The 19,321-nt window shown below is 36.6% G+C and overlaps 1 protein-coding gene across 9 annotated transcripts in view; it reads left to right on the top strand.

Annotated features, from left to right (window-relative positions):
* The window catches only part of SYT16 (synaptotagmin 16), a 253,687-nt gene that overhangs the window by 221,282 nt on the left and 13,084 nt on the right, over positions 1 to 19,321 (top strand). For all 9 annotated transcript variants that reach the window (XM_079125828.1, XM_079125823.1, XM_079125826.1 and 6 more), the window contains one exon: positions 1,363 to 1,552. In XM_079125828.1, coding sequence (XP_078981954.1) covers positions 1,363 to 1,552 — 190 coding nt within the window. The remainder of the gene's footprint in view (positions 1 to 1,362; positions 1,553 to 19,321) is intronic.

Raw genomic sequence — 19,321 nt, 5'->3', positions numbered from 1 at the left:
TCTCCCAAACAAAGCATATATTTTGTTGGTGGATTTTTATCTTCCAGACAGCAGAACCTGTGAAGCACCTGTTAAAACCACCTAGCCCTGTAACATACAAATTGTATTCCATGAAAGCTTGGGGCTCTTAGAAATGCCCATGTTTTGGTAAAAAGGATACTTCCCTATTGATATGCAGAAAAGTTGATTCCCTTTGTTGGTTTTGCTTATTGGGTTCTTGATAAGAAGTTTTAGGAAATGATTTCAGATGTTGAGAAGATAGGTCTTTGGCAGGGGTGGGGGTGCTGGGGATTGAACTCAAGGACACTCAACCACTGAGCCACATCTCCACCCCTATTTTGTATTTTATTTGGAGACAGGGTTCATTGAGTTGCTTAGCACCTCACTTTTGCTAAGGCTGGTTTTGAACTCATGATCCTCCTGCCTCAGCCTCTGGAGCCACTGGGATTACAGGAGTGTGCCACTGCACCCAGTGAGAAGAGAGTTTTAAGTGAAGTTCAACATGCTTGTTTTCGAGAAGGAGGTGTGTCAGTGGTGCTGATTGGCCTGCTATAGCCAGCTGATGCCTGCTCCTGCTCCTCAGTGAGAATCAGCATTCTGATCTACTTTATTGCCCTTCCTCTGTTGCACCTGATGTATAAATGTGATGCTCAGAAGCGTGTATATGCATAAATGTGAAAGCTTGTGCTCTCTTCTGGGCTCACCTGGTGCCTGCTAGGTCACTGAGATGCGCAGTCCATGTGTCAGCCTCTTTATCTAACAGTTGCAAAAGTGCTCGTTTTCTATGTAATATATTTCCTTAGGAAGCAAAAATTTAGCATTTGGCATATACTTAACAACCTTGAAAGTGGAACTAGGGGCCAAATATCCTACGTCATGGTCAATGTCCAGTGGTCAGTTCTTTAATAGTTGAGACAAAAATGCCTCTTGTATCACCACATTCATTAAGAGGGTGCAGAGAACAGAAACAAAACCCGGGCCTGGAGTGGATGGGTTCCATAGAAACATTCAGGCACAAATTACACAGGAGGGAAATTTGGTCTATATTAAATGTATTATTAGCTCTCCAGGTATCTTAGAAAGTTTGATTTACGCTAGTAATAACATCTTTGTCCATTTTGTCTTTAGAGAGGAAATATTGAATGGAGACAGCTCTTGGAACAAATATGTCAGCTAATAATGAAGGAGATCTCATCCATGGCTGCACTCCCTGGGCACATTGTAATTCACACTGAGTGCGCCGTTAGTAATCTTTGGCAGTCATTGAGATGGGGTCACAATTTCACCAAACATAATATCGGCTTTCTCTAAGAGAGTAGTGCAGTGTGGGCCAATGGATTCTTTGTTGTTCTTCCCCTCCAGAGTGGAGAGTCGCCGCTCAGCCCATCTGCGGTTTCTCACAGTGATAGTGCTTCATCCACGCAGTCACTGTCTCATGGAGGGGCGCCAGAGCTGTTGGTGGGGCTGTCCTACAATGCCACAACGGGGCGATTATCTGTGGAAATGATCAAAGGCAGCCATTTCCGAAACCTCGCTGTTAACCGAGCACCTGGTAAGTTGTGTGTCTGATCCCTCAGCTCTGGTCCTCACAGAGGCAAGTGGAAGGCTGCATCTGCTTTCATCTCAATTCTTTAATTTTTACAGTAAAAATGATCTTGGTATAGCTTCGCAAAGCAATACCTCTGGATTTCTTAGTAGCTTTCTATTTAATTAGACCGAAGGCTTCTACCATATCTCGATGAAACTTGACACAAAATAGACTGGCCTGCGTGTTTATATTGTTGAAAGAGAAAGAATGATGTCTTTTCAGCAACATCATAGGTATGAGCAATTAAAATCTGCCAATATTTCCCAGGCCCTCAACTTTAAAATGACAGAGCTCTGATTTTGGAGGGAGTCAAATCTGGGATCAAATTCCAGCTCCACTACCTACCCACTAGTTTTGTTCTGATCTTATATGATTTATCTCTTTTCTGAACCCCAGTTAATATATCTGGGAAAAAAAGGTTAGTAATCCCTTTCTTACAGGGTTGTTTTTGAGTTTAAATTAACTTCTGTAAAGGGTTTAGCACAGTGCTTAATACTTAGTGAACACACAAGAAATGTTAATGTTACAATGAAGATGGAAAAAGACGTGGAAGAGGCAGATCTGCAGCAATGCAAGACTATCTCACCAGGGAAAATGACCATTTCTGAGGTCATTTAGAAATTAGGATGCAAGACATCTTATGGCTGTAGACCAGGGTTCAGGAAGCCAGATCAAATAAGCTGCTGCTGTTGTCTCAACAGCCTCTGGACCTGGGAAGTTGTAGACTGAAAATTGGAATAGTGCTGTTACAAAAATTAGCTCACTGTTTTATGATCTTGCTTGTCAGAAAAGAGAAAGGAAAAACAGCACAGGCAGTTGGTTTCTGTCCACATCTGCCTTCTAAACCTCATGTAAATACATCTCATCAGAGGAACCTAATTCGTATGTAGGATGCTAGCTGCAAGAGAGTCTGAGAATGTTGAATTTCTTGCTTTTCATGCATAGGAAGGTAAACTAGTGGAGGATAGAGTAGAGGGCAAGGGGCTTGCTGATCCCAGGCACCAAAGTCTTAATGAAAGAAGAATGAGATCAACAGAAATATGGTTTGCTGAATGAGTCAGTGGGCTCTGGCCTCAGGTGCAGCAGCAAAGTGAGTGTATAGGAAAGGGTAGCCTCCTGCAACTGATTCGAGGCTCTTTCTCCCTTGTCCTTCACTGTGCTGTAGACCACAAGGTATCTGTTGTACATGGGTATCTTTAGTAGGCAAACTGTATTAAGGCCATCGGAACAAGTTAGCAAGGAAAGCCCTAGCACTCTGGGTAACAGAATAGCCCAGGTGCACAGCCCATATTCTGTGCTGATGCTCACAGCCAGGTGAGAGCTATTTAGAATGCATAATAGATGCTGATTATTAATTGCACAGCTAGAGTCTCTGCTATATACTGTTTTGTTTTCCAATGTAGCTCTGAATTTACTACTTCTCCTTCAGAGCTTTTGCCAGTCTCTTTTCTTATCCTCCTGAGTTCTGGTAAGGTATAAACAATTTTTTAGGAATGTGATGGAGATGCAGAGAATGATGGAGATGTGGATCACACAGATGTGACCTATTCCGGTCCATGCTGGGAAGCTTTGCTTTATGTGCTTGGTGGTAATAGCCAATATAGGGGAGAAGAAATCAGCCAGAGGCTGACAAACCAAGGTGTGAATTCAGGCTCTCTTCCTTACTAGCTGTGAGTTACTGAACTCTTTTTAATCCCAAATTCAAAGGGGGGTGGTGGTGGTGGTGGTGGTCATAATAATATATACTTTCTAGGTGGGGATAATACACATATAGTTGTGATGTTGAGGGTGGTACTATCTAAATTTTTATATAAAAGAAACATGCCAAAGAGGAAATTCTTGTAATAAACATTTAAAACCATATATGAAAAAAAAGACCAGTCCTAATTTAGAAATTCGTGTAATTACAGAAGTTTAAGTCAGCGTGGCATTTAGTACATGATTTGTCATAGACATGGTGTTGCAATTTATCCTAAAATATAATTGACATGCTGTATCTTTGCAACCAAAGTATTAGAAAACAATGCTGTTGTGAGGTTATTAATTAAAATAGAAACCAGTAGTGAAAACAAAGGTTTTTTGTCTATGTAAAATGCTGGTACTTGAGGAAAAGCCAGTTTAATTAGGAGGGGATGAGAAAGTAGAAAGTTCCTTTGTGGAGCTTCTGAAAGGGACCTCTTGGTACTCTCAAGAGCTGTAGATGTTGACAGCCTCAGTTGTTCATTATGTCTCCTTCATTATGGTGCTAGCACTACTGTGACAGTTATCAGACAAGTTTAGGATACATTTTTAGTTCCCATATGGAAGAGAACACGAGTTTTATGAGGTAACTGAGAAGAGTTGGGAGAAAGAGGGGGAGAAGGAAAGCCAGGCGAGCCAGGAGACGACTGGCGCTGAGCGGGGCCTGGCGCAGGAGCTGCCAAGCGTCCTGGTCCCCACAGCGGGGGCAGGGCAGGCGGCCCTGCCTGAGTCCCCAGGCACTGCCTGTGAGGGTAGAGGCTTGCCCAGGAAACTAACCTGAGCAGGGGGCACAAATACTGTGCTTTCGGCTGTCAGCTCAAGTTGAGTTTCCTCCTCCATGAAACAGGACATCAGTCCTGCTTCCCATAGTGGTTATGGTCACGAAAGAATGGTACGTGGGCAAATAGGTAGGAAAATGGGTTGAACCTGACTCTAGAATATTGTTAATGTTTTGTTTCTCGCTGGAAACAGAGACAAAGAAGTGAGAATCTTCTGCCTCTGAATATATCATGAAACAAGAGATAACGCTGAACTTGCCAACTGGACCCAGTCAGATGATTGTTCTGATATTTTAAACTTTTCTTCCAAAGCAAGATAGAAGAGTTAGACAAATAATAATTGAAATTCTTGAACTCTATTAGGATCTTAGCTTAAATAAGTTGTGGAAATATTACGACACCCCCTGACAACTTCCAAGGGGAGAACCTTGTGAGAGGAGACACAGTGAGGTTGGTTTTACACTGACAGTAGGAAATAGTGGAAGCAATGGTAGGGATGTGAATTCCCACCAGCACCAGTCAGACCAGTTGGTCTCCACTACCCCCAATGAGTGGCTAAAACTAAAAAGGCTGATGAGGATGTGAAGAATGCGTTGGTGGTAGGAGTGTAAAATAGAACAACCTCTCTGGGAAAAGGCCTGAAAATTTCTTAGACCAGAAGTCCTTCTCTTAGGCATTAACCCATAAGTCAAAAACAACAACAACAAAAAATGACACCAGAATGTTCATAGCAGCTTTATTCACGATAGCAAATATGAAAGGGAGTGCTCATGTCCATCCGCAGGAGAATGAGTAAACAAATTAAGATATATTTATATAATGGGATACTAATTAGCAATACAAAGAAAGGACATTTAACTTAGGTATTCAACAACCTGGAGAAATCCCACAAAAACTTACTGAGTACCTACTCCTTGATTCATTTGGTATCAAGTTCTACAACAGGCAGAACTAATCTACAGTAGGAAAAAAACAGAGGAGTAGTTATCTCAGGAATGGTCTAGGTGTCAAGATGTGCTGGGCAGAGACATGGGGGAATGTTCAGGGGTGATAGAAATGCTCCCTAGCTTGACAGGGATTCTAAATGGAGATATGCATCTATCACTACTCACTGAATGGTACTCAGCTTTGTCAGTGTTACTGTTTCTAAAATTTACCTTTAAGATGAACTATAAAGAGATTCAAGATGGTCAATTAGAGGAAGGGTACATTCCTAGTTGCTCCATGGCTTGGGATTCAATCATCAGGAGTTCTGCTTCTCAGTGAGGTGGGTTTAAGAAGGATTAACTAAAATTCAATATTGGACAGTCAAGAGTGTCTTGGAGAGTCAGAAATTTGGCTACAGTATACAGAGAAGAAAGAGTACGTTGGATCCAAGCCAGCTGCAGCAGTGGTGTTTGTCATAGTGCGAGGGATAACACAGAAACACAATGGACAGATTTTGTGTGGAAAAACCTGAATTCAGAAAAATAGCCTGAACTCAGCTGATCCAGAGCCTGAACTCTAAACTGGTGCTTGAAAAGTGCTGTTTCTCAACTGGCTACAGAGATCTTAGATGGGAGCTATCTTGAGGTAGCCATGCAGCAGCAGCAGAGCCAGGAGATCACAGGAAACATTGCCATACTCTCCCAGCAAGCACCTATTGTATAGCCCAGGTGTGTCTAGTGGAACGTGAGTGAAAGTGAAATAGGTGCAGAGATTGTACCCAGGGGAGTCAAGTCAGAAAAGCAAAGGGGAGCTCAACTACTTTTTCTTTGAGTCTGGCAACTATTTGATGAGCTGAAGTGGGTCAGGAATCTGGATAGAAGGATGTGAATACATTCAGGGAAAAAAACCAGGAAGGCTGTTTTGGGCAGCAGAGTGTGTGAAGAATTGACTCCCCCACCCCACAAGTAGAAGTCTTGGAAGGCTCCTGAGATCTAGACCCCCTGACCCCACTCGCTGAAGTAGATTGGCAACTGCCAGGCCCTAGGAATGTTTTTATCTAATCTCTCCAGAGCAGATACCAACAAAGCCCCTGAGGCCTGATTAGACCAAAGTGCCATCCAACAGAAATCTTCCTATAGACTCGACAGCAGCCCCATCCTGGGAGTGCATTGATCTGGTCTGTGAAGACAACTCTCCAGTTGACAGTGCTTCCCATTCCTTTCTACCTCATGCTGGTGAGAAGGGAAGCTGAGAGCTATTTCAACCAGCTTCAGTCTTAGGCCACTCCAACTGGCCGCTCAGTGAGCAGCACAAAAAGAGTCAGGGATTACAACCCCTAGCCCTTATTCTCTCAGAAGAAATGAAAAGAGCAACAGGTGCGCATGGAGAATGACCATCCATTCTTGTCGACTATTTTGATCACCTCAGTAGAGATGAGTCCTGTATTTTTCATTAAGCATCGTTTTTAATTTCTGTGTTCTTGTTGTGTTTCTTGGTTCATGGACATATGTATATGTGTGTGTATATACTTGTTTTTTTTTTCTTTCTCATTTTAGCATTTTTTAAATGTAGTTGTTTTTCTTTGCCTAGTCTTTTGAGGATTAGGGTTTTTGGTTTGTATATTTTTGTTTTGTTTTGTTTTTATTTGTTTCTCTTGTGTCTTTCTCTTTTCTTCTCCTGCTAACAGCCAAATTCTCTTGTTCTAGCTTTCCAGCTCTCTTTACTTTGTTTATTCTATTTTCTCCTCCTTCCTTATAACCATCAACAGCTATATCTCTTCTGCATTCTTTGTTCACTTTTTGAAATTGTAAACTCTTTTCTACCTATCACCTTTTTTTTTTCTCTTAACTGTATTTTTACAATCTTCTAGAAATAATTGCATTATATAGCTCCTGCCTCCACCATTCATGCTGTTGCAGTTACTACTGGGTTAATGATTCTAATATTGCATTATGTAGATGACATAGTTGATACTTTACTTGCTTTGATGTGAGATAAAGTTTATGGTTACTTATTGGTTTTGTTATTGACAATTGCTTACTCCACCATTTCTGTTTTCGTTTTGTTTTGTTTCATTTTTGTGGTCACAAGCATAGGTTTCATAGTAGGAATCAGTCATTTATTTTAATGTTATATATTGTCTGCATAAGTTGTTTCACCCTATTCTGTGAGGTGCTGGGAACCTATATGAACACTAGAAGTTCACAGGGTAGAGCCTCTGTTGCTGAACTAAACATTAAAAAGACAGTATACTTTTCTCCACACACAAATTGATGACACCCAGTCTTCAGCTAGACTTTAAGACAAAGAATAGAAGAGACAAAAACCCAAATGAATGACCATACCTTAAGTAGAAATGGCTAGGGATGGGTCATTCATGCTATTCATGGATATCCACTGCTACAGAAAAAAACAAAATTAACATAAAGGATGTGGATAACACACCTACAAGGGGGGTCTCAATCTAGATCACTCTAAGACACTCTGGCAAGTGAAGACTGTGCCCTGAAAAGGCCCACACATAAAAGTGGAAGAGAAATAACTCCAAAGAGATGCATAAAAACCCAACACAGAAATACAAGAAATATAAAAAACAAGGTAGCACAATAGCTCCTAAACTTAATAATTCATCAGCAACTGATCCCAAAAATATTGAAGTGAGTGAAATATCAGAAAAAGAATTCAAAGTATCATTATAAAAATGATCAATGAATTCCAAGAAAATATAGAAAAACAACTGAATGAATTAAGAAAGTCAGTGTAGTTCAATAAGGAGATAGAGATATTGAATAAGAACCAAAAAGAAATCTTGGAAATAAAAGACACAATAAATCAAATAAAATGTTCAGTTAAAAGTTTCTCATAAAGTAGATCATGCTTAAGACAGAATTTCAGAGCCAGAAGATGAAGTGGTCAGCCTTACACATTCAGACAGCATTAAAGAAAAGAAAATAAGTAACCAAGATCAGAATACAAGAAATCTGGGACAACATTAAGAGACCAAATTTAAGAAATGTTGGAATTGAGGAAGGTTGTGAGATGCAGACTAATAGAATGGATAATGTCTTTAGGAAAATAATAACAGAAAAAAATGTTCAAACTTCAAGAATGAGATGGGCCTCCAGATACAGAAGGCATTCAGAACCCCCAATAGACAAGATCAAAAAGAAATCTCTCCACAACACATTATAATTAAAATACCTAACATACAGAATAAGATACAATTTTAAAAGCCTCAAGATAAAAACATGAAGTCACATTTCAAGGCAAGCCAATCAGAATCACTTCCAGTTTCTCAGTACAAATTCTAAAAACCAGGAGGGTTTATAATGATGTGTTCCAAGCCCTGAAAGAAAATAACTATCAATCGAGATTGCTATATCCAGTAAAGCTATCCTTCAAATTGAAGAAGAAATAAAATCCTTCCAGCATAAACATAAACTAAAAGAATTTACTACTATTAAACCAGCACTACAGAACTTAAAGAAATACTTCACACAGAAAAAATAAAAATCAAACCCCAGAGCTCACAAAAGAAATATCATCATTTGAAGAGGGGATAAGCAAATGAGAAACAGGACCAAATTAAACATTATAAGTAAATCAAAATGGCAGAAATTAATAAACCTCAATAATAAAATTGAATGGAAGTGATCTTAACTCTAAAAATTAAAAGACATAGACTGGCAAAATGTATTAAAAAACAAGACACGACTATATGTTATTTGTTAGAGACCCAAAACAAGCAGTAGTAGCTACTCTCACATCTGACAAAATAGATTTCAAACCAAAATTAATCAGAAGAGACAAAGTAGGTCACTTCATCCTGGTAAAGGCAATAATCCAACAAGAAGATATGGCAATAATGAATATTTATGCCTCAACCATGGCAAACAGAATAGAAAACAAGAGGCAAACCCATACACATAGTCATCTGATCCTTGACTAAATAAAACTAGATCCTTATTTCTCACCCTGCACAAAAATCATCTCAAAATGAATCAAAGACTTAAAAATTAGACCAGAAACCATGCAATTTTCTAGAAGAAAACATAGGGTAAACACTCCTGCATATAGGCAAAAACAGTGACTTTCTCAAAAGGACCCCTAAAACTCAGAAATAATGTCCAATGTTAATAAATGGAATGGTATCAATTTAAAACACTCTGCATAGCAAAGGAAAAAGTAGTGTGAAGAGAGAATGGGACAAAACTTTTGTTAGCTGTTCTTCTGAGGATTAATATCCAGGATATATTTTTTAAAACTCAAAAAACTTAATACTTAACACCAAAAAATTAAATAACCCTATTAATAAATGGGCAAATGAATTAAACTGACACTTCCCAAAAGAAGAAATACAAATAGCCAATAAATATTTGAAAAAAGTTCAATATCCTTAGCAATTAGGGAAATGTGAATTAGAACTATACCCAGATTTCATCTCACTCCAGTCAGAATGGCAGTTATCTAGAACATAAATAATAATGCTGGAGAGTATATAGAGTAAAATGAACACTTTTATTCTATTGGTAGGATTGTAAATTAGTTTAACCACTATGGAAATCAGTATGGACATTTCTCAAAAGACTAGACATGGCACCACCATATGTCCCAGCTATACCACTCCTCAGTATTTATCCTAAAGAATGAAAGTCATCATACAATAGCAATACATGCATATACATGTTTATACCAGCACAATGTACAATAGCCAAACTATGGTACCAGCCTAGGTGTCCTCAATTGATGAATGGATAAAGAAAATATGGTTTATATACACAATGGAGTTTTATTCAACCATAACAAAAAGTGAAATTATGTCAATTGCAGGAAAATGGATGGAACTAAAGACCATTATGTTAAGGGAAATAAACCAAACTAAGAAAGTCAAGGGTCATATGTTTTCTCTCATATGTGGAAGCTAGAGAGGAAAAAGGAAAAGAAAGTTGCAGGGACTGGGAGACCATGAAAATCAAAGGGAGATAAGTAGAGGAAAGGGAGGAGGGGAGGAAAGGGAGGTGCTAGGGAATGATATTGGCCATGTTGTGTCATCATATTGTGTGCCTGTACAAATAGGTAACAACAAATCCCATCATTATGTATAACTATAATGCACCAAAAAAAATGGAAAAAAAGAACTGTAAAATATTGAACTCCATTTAACAAAATGCATCCAGAAATGTTTATGGGTAAATAGTAATGCTTGCTACAACTAACATGAATTGCTGGATGGATAGATGCAGTTATGTGAGAAAGCAAATGGAACAATATGAAACAATTGAAGACTCAGTGGTGGATATGTGAATCTCCACTTTACAATTATTTCAAATTTTCTGCATATTTGAAAAATTTAATTATAAAATATTGGGGAAAACAAAAGAGTCTTTTCTGGAATAGGGTCAGTTGGGTCACGTGGGTTACAAAACAAACAAATAGAACACAAGAAAACATGAGACTCAGCTATAAATAGGGGCGGAGACTATCTGTGGGTGGCAGGACATTTCTTTTTAAACAAGACCTAATTCTATTCTTCTGACTTCACCTTGGATTGGCTAGATGGGTAATAAGCAACTGAACCTGAGGGTACACTCTGTGGTGTTCTCCATGAGCCATATCCATCTTAAGAGAAAGCATGAGCATCTTTTCCTTTCTAACTTTAACCTTTTCTCTGCTCATATAGTACAGATAAATAGATCTGTCTATTTATCATCTTTTGGTGAAAATGCCCATGTTTTAAAGTGGTTTTCTTATTTTCAATCATGTAGGCAGGCTAGGAAAGTTAAGTAGGCTATTTGAAAATGATTGAAACTAGCCCAGGGAGCCTATTCATAACAAATATTTAAATGATGTCTCAAAAGGAAGTAATCTAAGCCCAAATCATTTAGCAATGTGTCACACATCTTTGCAGTTATTTTCAAGGGAGTATCCCATTCAGGGCATGTGGTCAGTGTTCAGAAATAGTCATTTTTGCTGTTAAAATGGTGTAGGCTTTGATGGCAAACTTTCCAGGTCTGTGCATGGCTTATGGTCCAGGGGTAAAAGCAATGTATGACATCTGGTAGACATGTGAAATCTGAATGTGCATTTGCAAAATACTTTTGAAGAAGTTATCAATAAGAATTAGAAATATTTGGTTGTCTTTCAAATTTTACTTTGTGGGAAGTCAATTCAGGAACAATTTAGCAGCTCTATTCTGTTCTTATCCAAGGCCTACTACCCAATTACATTTGATTTAACCTCTCTGAATTTAATTTCCTTTTCTATGAAATGAGGTTAACAAGGGAATGTTATGGATACACGTGCTATGTTTAAAAACAAATGAGCTCTTCTGTTGGCAGGGTCCCTTTCTGCATCTTCATCTGTGCTGTCTCCCTCTACAATGTGCTACTGTGTTGTGTATACATGTGTATATGTACACATATAATGATCCTTGTCAAAAACTATCATTAAGATGTCCTCTCCAGTTAAAAACATCGTTTCCCAGCTTCTCACCATGTACATGATTAGCCACACGTGATAATTATAACCCAAATGATAATACTTAACAGCAGCAGCATCATATTAACCTTGTTAGGCACTCACAATAGCAGAGACTAGAGGAAAGAAAAACAAAAAAGCAAATCGAGCTGACTTGGTTCAGTGTGAAGAAAAGTGGGATGCTGAGTATACACTCTACCAATGAAGTTCAAAGAAAGGACTCAATGAGAATGTACATATATGGACACAGAACATCTTTTAAAATCCCTTTAAATATAGGATTTTAGTAGTCAGTGTGTATGTGTAGAATTATGGCCAGTTCATATGAAGATTTAGATGTGGCATTGAGTACATATGTGATGTTTCTTGTTTTATATTAACTCATGTAATTTTCACAATGATAGCAGAGTTAGAAAATCTTACAAGCAAGAGGAAAAAATAAGACAGTTACCATGGTATGTGAATTATATCTGAAGAAAGATATTTTAAAAACACATTTACCTACAAAGGAACAAGAGCAGATTGAGAGGATGGGCTCCTCAACAGAACTGGCAGAAGCCAGAGGACAGTGGGACAATAATAGCAAAGTTTTGAGATAAAAACACTCAGTAATTTGTTCTCTGGGGGAAAGAAAAGTAAAGATATTTTCTACAAAGTTTGAAAGGATTTATCATTGAAAGAACTAGTTGGTAGTGTATTTCAGGAAGAAAGAAATTGAAATTAGAAGGGAGTAATATGTAGGAAGGAATAATGAACATAGAAATTGGCAAACATATAAATAAGTGTAAGCCTGCATTTAAACAAAAACAGGAACTACAGTAAAAATGATCAGTATTAGGAGAAAAACAAAGTGGGAGGAAAATTCTAGCAGAAAGAACACAAATATTGGAATGGGGAGATGGAAGCCAAAGAATTCTAAGGTTCTTAAGAGGGGGACAGAGACTAGAATAGATGGTCAAGTGATTTTTTGATATGGATGACAACACTATTCAATGAGGAAAGGATAGTTTCTAAAAAATGGTATTGGGAAAACAATATCAACATACACAAGAATGAAGTTGAACCTGTACCTAACATATTCAAGAATCAATTTTTAAAAAGGATTAACGACTTAATGGAACCTAAAATATACAATTCTTTGAAGAAATGTGGAACAAAATCTTCTTGCCATTAGATTTGGCAATGACTGTTTGGCGATGACACCAAAGAATAAACAAAAAACCAAAAAAACAAAGTTAGGAAACTGCATCGAGTGACAACAGAGTAACTAGGCAACCCCACAGAATGGAAGAAATATTTGCATATCATATATCTGGAAAGGGATTAGTATCCAGTATATATAGAGAACTCCTAAAACTTAAAAATGAAACACCAAACAATCTGATTTTTGAAATGGGTAAAGAACTAAAATATGTATTTCTCCAAAGAGGATAGAAAAATGGCCATCAGGAATATGAAAAGATGCTCAGTATCATTAGTGACCAGGAAAATACAAACTGAAATTAACAATGAGAGATCACCTCACACCCATTGGGGTAACAACTATTGAAAAAGAAAACCTACAAGATAGCAAGGGTTAGTGAAAATGTGGAGAAATTGAAGCCCTTCTGCACTGCAGGTAGGAATGCAAAATGGCACAGCACTGTGGAAAACAGTATGGCAGTTCTTATAAAATGAAAAAGAAAATTATTATAATAGACTGCATAATTCCATTTGTGGCTCTGTAACCCAAAGAGTTGAAAACAAAATCTTGAGGAGGAATTTCTATTATCATGTTTACAGTAACATTATTCATAATGTTTAAAACATGGAAGCATTCTAAATGTCCAAAGATGGATTAATGGATGAGCAAAAGATATACATAAAATGGAATTTTACTCAGCCTTAAAATGGCAGGAAATTCTGACATATAGTATATATAAACCTTGGGGACATTATGCTAAGTGAAATAAGCAAGTCACAAAAAGATACTGCACAATTCTACTTACATGACGGTGTGTAGAATAGTAAAATTAATTAATAAGAGATGGACAGTAGAATGGTCATTGCCAAGGATTGAAGGGAGAGGGAAATGGAGATTTAGTGCTTAATTTGTGTAGAGTTTCAGTTTTCACAAGCCGAAAAGTGATCTGGAGATGGATAGTGGTAGGTTGCACAGCATTAGGGTTGTACTTAATACCCCTGCAGTGTACTCTTAAAAATGGTGAAGATGGTAAATTTTGTACTACATGTATTATAACATTTTTTTTAAACTGGAAAGAAATTAATTGGAGAGATATCAAAGGATATTATAAAACCAAGTTGTGAATAACTCATACAAGAGATGGTTGTTTGGACTGATGTCATATTTCAGGTGAAAAAATTAGAGATTAAGAGGCTCTCTGTATGAAGGAGCAGGGGTATATAGAAAACCTGTGCACCTTCAGCTCAACTTTGTTATAGACTTAAACAAAAGTTATAGACTTAAACTGCTCTAAAATATCCTCCTAAAAATTAAGAGATTATAAAAGAGAAAATCAGAGATATTAATTATAGGCATTAAATCAAGTGTAGAATGTACATGTTAAAATTTTAATCTTTCACATCAATAAAAATGAGAATAAAAGAAAATTCAATAAATCAAATAGAAAACAGCCAAAATGTTTTAACAGTATAACAAATGTGAAATACTTAGTATGTCAAAACTGTAAATATAAATGAAACTATGTTAATAGTCATAATAAATATAAAGGGAACAAAAATTGACATGTAAAAGATAGATATAAAATTAGTGTTACTCAATCCCTCACACACAACTGTGGTTTATATTGGGCCCACTTAGCTTCATAATATATACCAAAAAAAAAAAAAAAAAAAGACACCATTTACCAACAAATTGACTTATTTTAGGAATATAAGAATGATTCAACATTAGGAAAATCTGCTAGTCTAATTCACATATTAACTGATTTATAAGAAAACATCATTATCTCAATTGATGCAAATAGAAGCTTTTGGTAAAAGGCACTATTCATTAATAATAAAAGTAACTTTCAGCCGATGTGTAGTAGCAGATGTGCTAATGCAGATTAGGCTGTGATATTTGAACAGATAAACTCTGCAGTCTCAGTGACCTAACACAGGCAAAGTTCTTTTGTATTACAGTCCAAAGTAAGTCATCTAACTTTCCTCTTAGTTCTGAGCAAGGTATGCAGGTTTTTACCATTTAAAGGGGCAAAAATGTAATCTTCAACCGGTGGTCTCCATTGTTGCCCTGGAGGAGGCAGTCTGGGAGAGTTCTTGCTCAAGGAAGAGTAGTTCAATATAGCTGTGGTTGAAGATGACATCACTTCTCAAAATCCATTGTTCAGAACCCAGCCCAATTCTGAACAATGGAATTTGAGAAGTGATGTCCAATAAGCAAAAGGTGTACATAAAATGGAATATTACTCAGCCTTAAAATGGAAGGAAATTCCAACATAGACATTAAGTCAAGTGTATGTTTTCCATATGGCAAACATTATTGATTAAATGATCCATCATCTCCCTGGGGATCTGTAATTACATATATGTCAGATATCAAGGGTCCAGACGTAGGTGTCTTCCTGAAGCCTGATAATACTCATTATCATCATTTTATAATATTTCTTGATATCTAGCATGGATAATAACTTTTACCATCTTCTTAAAACTTCTTGCTGGGAAAGGCCGAATCTGCTGTGAAGGCCATACCCATAATTTGATACTTGACCTGAATTAAATATCACATTATTCACTTGAGGAGGTTTAGTAGGCCTTTGTTGTTCAAAGACAGTTTTTTACTGTTGGAGGTCTAGAAACAATCATCTTGTCAACTCTCAAAAGTTCTGAATTTCTGTATTTTCTCTTGTTTACACAGGGGTCATTTCTTTCCCAAGTTTAACCTTTTCCTCTTCATCACTAATGAAGCCAATAATACTGAATACATGCTTCTAAAATCTATTTTTTCAATCTATCTTCCCAGAGCAACAAATTCATCAGGCATATATTCTTCCTTCTGAGTTATAGCAAATGGCAGTTTTACTCAACTCGGATCAGAGATTCCCTCTGTTCTGTCCGCTAATACTGGTTTCTTGATTACCTGACACCCAACTTCTAGGCCAACTCTCATTCTTCTTACTTTCTTTAGTATTATTGCTGCTGTTGTTATTATTTTATGATGGTAATATTAAAGTTGAGATTACCAGTGACTACATGAGTCATATTTTTTTTTTCTGGAAAATAGAAAATAATCATGGTATATTGTGTCAGGAGTTGTTTATTAGAGTTTAACCATTGGAAGACTGGTGAATAAAAATGTGGAAGACAGTTTTCAGGAAATCAAAGTTGGCATCACAGGAAAGATACCCTTACAGTCTGGGCTATCTGCACGTAGAGGAGGTGATTCTCATGAGAATTTCTAAATATCATGGACAAAATTCCTCCCTTGTCATCCACTAATGCCTGTCCATGGCTGCAGCTTGTTCTAGGGAGTGTTGGCTTCTCTTTTCTTCTTCTTTTCTGTATCTTACAAGTAGCTTTCATTAGAGGAGTCTAACTGAAAACTCATAAGCAACAGATTTAGGGGAGTGTAGTTTTAAGGATTTATGTCCCTTGAGTACAGGAAAGATCTTAGATAGGTGGAAATGGTATTGAATATCAACCAACATGTGGCACAAAAGGAAACTTACTTGATAGTAGGCATTCAAGGTAGTTCAGTAGAACAAGAACAAATAAAATTAAAACTTAAAGAAATGAAACCTCCATTATTTGGAGAAAATCTGATTGTCTACATTAAAAGTATAAGAAAATCTACAAATTCAAATAATTCTTTTATACAAAATCAGTTGTGCTCTGATACATCAACAATAATAATTAGAAAGTAGAGTTAATTATTACAAAGGCAACAACATTTTCAAGATACCAAAAAACAACATTAAACAAAGGTAAGTAAGGCAATTGTAGGGAAAGATGACAAACTTCTTGGGAAAAAAAAAAAAAAAGAAACCGAATTGATAAATAAACTATGTTCAATGATGAGAATCTTCTGTATTGTGAAAACAATAGCTTTTCCCAAACTAATCCATCAGTCCAGAACAAATCCAATCAGAATTCCAACAGTGATTTTTTTGTATGTTTCTTTTCTTTTCTTTTTCTGTCTTTTTTTGTTGTTGTTTATTAAAGAACTTGTCAAGCTAATTTTAAAATTCATATATAAGAACCAATTAAACCAAGCAAGAGCTTAAAATGACTAAGATAGTTTTTAAAAGATGGTAAAAGTTGTTATCTGTAGTAAATATCAAGACATATTATAAAATGATGATAATGAGTATTATCAGACTTCAGGAGGACACTCAAGCCTGGATTCTTGATATCTGACAGATATGTGATTACAGATCCCCAGGGAGATGATGGATTGTTTAATCAAGAATGTTTGCCATATGGAAAAAATAATCAATTCTTCAGCTCACATCACTTTCAAAGGTCAAGTCTAGTAAAAAACAAATTCTTGGGACTCAGAAGAAAATATGGGAGACTACTGAATTTGAGTTAGGATTTTTAACTATAATAAAAGCATCAACTGAAAAAAAATGTACAAACCTGACTCCACAAAAATCTAAAGCACTTACTCTACAAAAGTAACTATAATCTAAGCAAAAAGATAAGCCACTGGCAGGGAGAAGATAATAGTAATAGATATAGATAGATTTTGCATCTAGAATTTGTAAAGATGACAGTAATCTACTCTTTACCCTTTACTCTTTATAGTAATCCAATCTATACCCTGGAGAATTTCTTGAATATCAGTGAATATTGGTTCAATACAAAATAGAGAAAAATGTTTACTGAAATCTTCCAAAAATAAAATTTTTTGGTACCTGGGATTAAACCCTGGGCACTTAACCACTGAGCTACATCCACAGTCTTTTTTTTTTTTTTTTTTTTTTTTTTTTCTTTTTTGCTTTTTCTGAGACAGGGTTTTGTTAAGTTGCTTGGCCATGCTAAGTTGCTGAGGCTATCTTTGAACTTGGAATCCTCCTGATTAGCTCTTTAAGCTGCTGGTATTGTGGGCATGCACCACCATGCCCAACTTTCAATTCTTGGTTGTTATAAGTGATCCATTAATTAAGAGAATGGGAAGCAAATTGTGGTTTAAAAATATATTGGAACAATATACAAAGCAGATAAAATAAATGAATCATAGGTATATATACATTGGGATAATAAAAATGTTGAACAAAAAACCCCCAAATTTCAGGAAGATATACACTGTGATATTAAATATTTTTAATGTCTAAAACACTATTAAATATATTTTGGTTATTTTTATTTATATCTGTGTACATGGTACTGATTTAAAAACATGCATGGGAACAATAAACTCTAAGAGAAGTTGAATGTGACCAAGGAAGGATACGCAAGGATCTTCTTAAAAAAATCAAACAAAAAGCAGAAAAGATCTTTAGCAAATATGACAAATTCTCACTATCCCAGTTGATAAGTGGATGCTATTTTCTATTTTCTATGCTTAAAAATTTTTATCATTATTTAATAAATTAGAAGGGAAAGCAAAATGACCAAATTCCTTTCCCTTGCCTTGCATTCCCATGAGTCGTGTTTCCTCCAAACCTCTCTAGTAGAATTTAGAGAATACTGTATTGGGACTGGGCAGGTATTTTGTGTGGGCTGTATTAATACCACTGAGTACCATGCTGTCTCTTTGGAAAACTGCCTTCTGAGTTCCAAATGATCTACTTTTGTGCCACGATAAATTGGAGATTATATATGATTATATATGGTTTGGGCACATTGGCATCTTCTTTTAGCTCAAAACAAGTGACCAGTAAAGTAGCTGACAGAACTATCAAGAGATTAGTACCCATTCAGCTGTTTGATAATGGCTTTAAGTTACTAAAGATACTATAAGGCTTTCTGAATCATCATCAGAAAATAAAATATTGCTCAGTATTATTTCATAGCTGCTGTTATCAGTTTCTAAAGAATGGAAACAGAGGTCATTTAAACTGGATGTTTACTTAACTGTAATCCTTCTCTATCCATTCTTACTGGTGTTCATCAGAGCAAGTCACTGGACCCCAAAAGACCCCCATCATGCTACCCGACTTTTCCATGCATGCAGGATTTCCTAGGCTTGGCCTCTGCTCTGGACCTCAGAAAGTCAGTACTTATTGATGAAAGCTTCCCTTTCTGAACTGGAACAATCCTTTGGTTATGTGTCTCAGGCCGGATTGTTTATGATATTATTTTCTTTCATTGTCATGTGTGTATAAGCCAACCTCAGCGATGGCTGTTTGATAGTAAGTGGTTTTTCTTGTAATTAGAAAATGTTCTTGTAATGAGATAAAACTTGAAATTGCTCTTTGTGAAATGAGCATGTCTTTGCAAAATTAACTCAATTCTTAATGCTGTGACTGGCAGAAGAGTTGCCAGTGTGTTGGTGACTGCTTTGACTTTTCCTAGGAATCCTGTAGTTGTATAGCCAGGGAAATGCAAATTCACTCCCCCATTGTTGGTTTTCTGACAGCTTTTTCTGTAGAACAGTTTGAAGAGTGGAGAGCCCTGTTTCTGAGACAGAGAAGTGTTTTCACACCTGAAGTGTAATTTCACACCTTGTGTTTCTCAGCAGATAAATGCATAAAATAACACATCAAACCGGAATAGAAAAAGATCAACATACAAAGAAAACTGCAGGTTGTAATTTGTTTCCTACTTTACAGTGCTCTTGGAGAGAACAGTAAATTACAGAGATCTGGGTTTACACTTTTAAAAGTTTGACTGGTCGTTAGGTGGG

The sequence above is a fragment of the Sciurus vulgaris genome (assembly GCF_902686455.1).
Source record: "Sciurus vulgaris genome assembly, chromosome: 2".
NCBI classification, from domain to species: Eukaryota; Metazoa; Chordata; class Mammalia; order Rodentia; family Sciuridae; genus Sciurus; species Sciurus vulgaris.
Note: the sequence above shows the minus strand (reverse complement) of the source record. Positions and strands in the feature narration are given on the sequence as shown.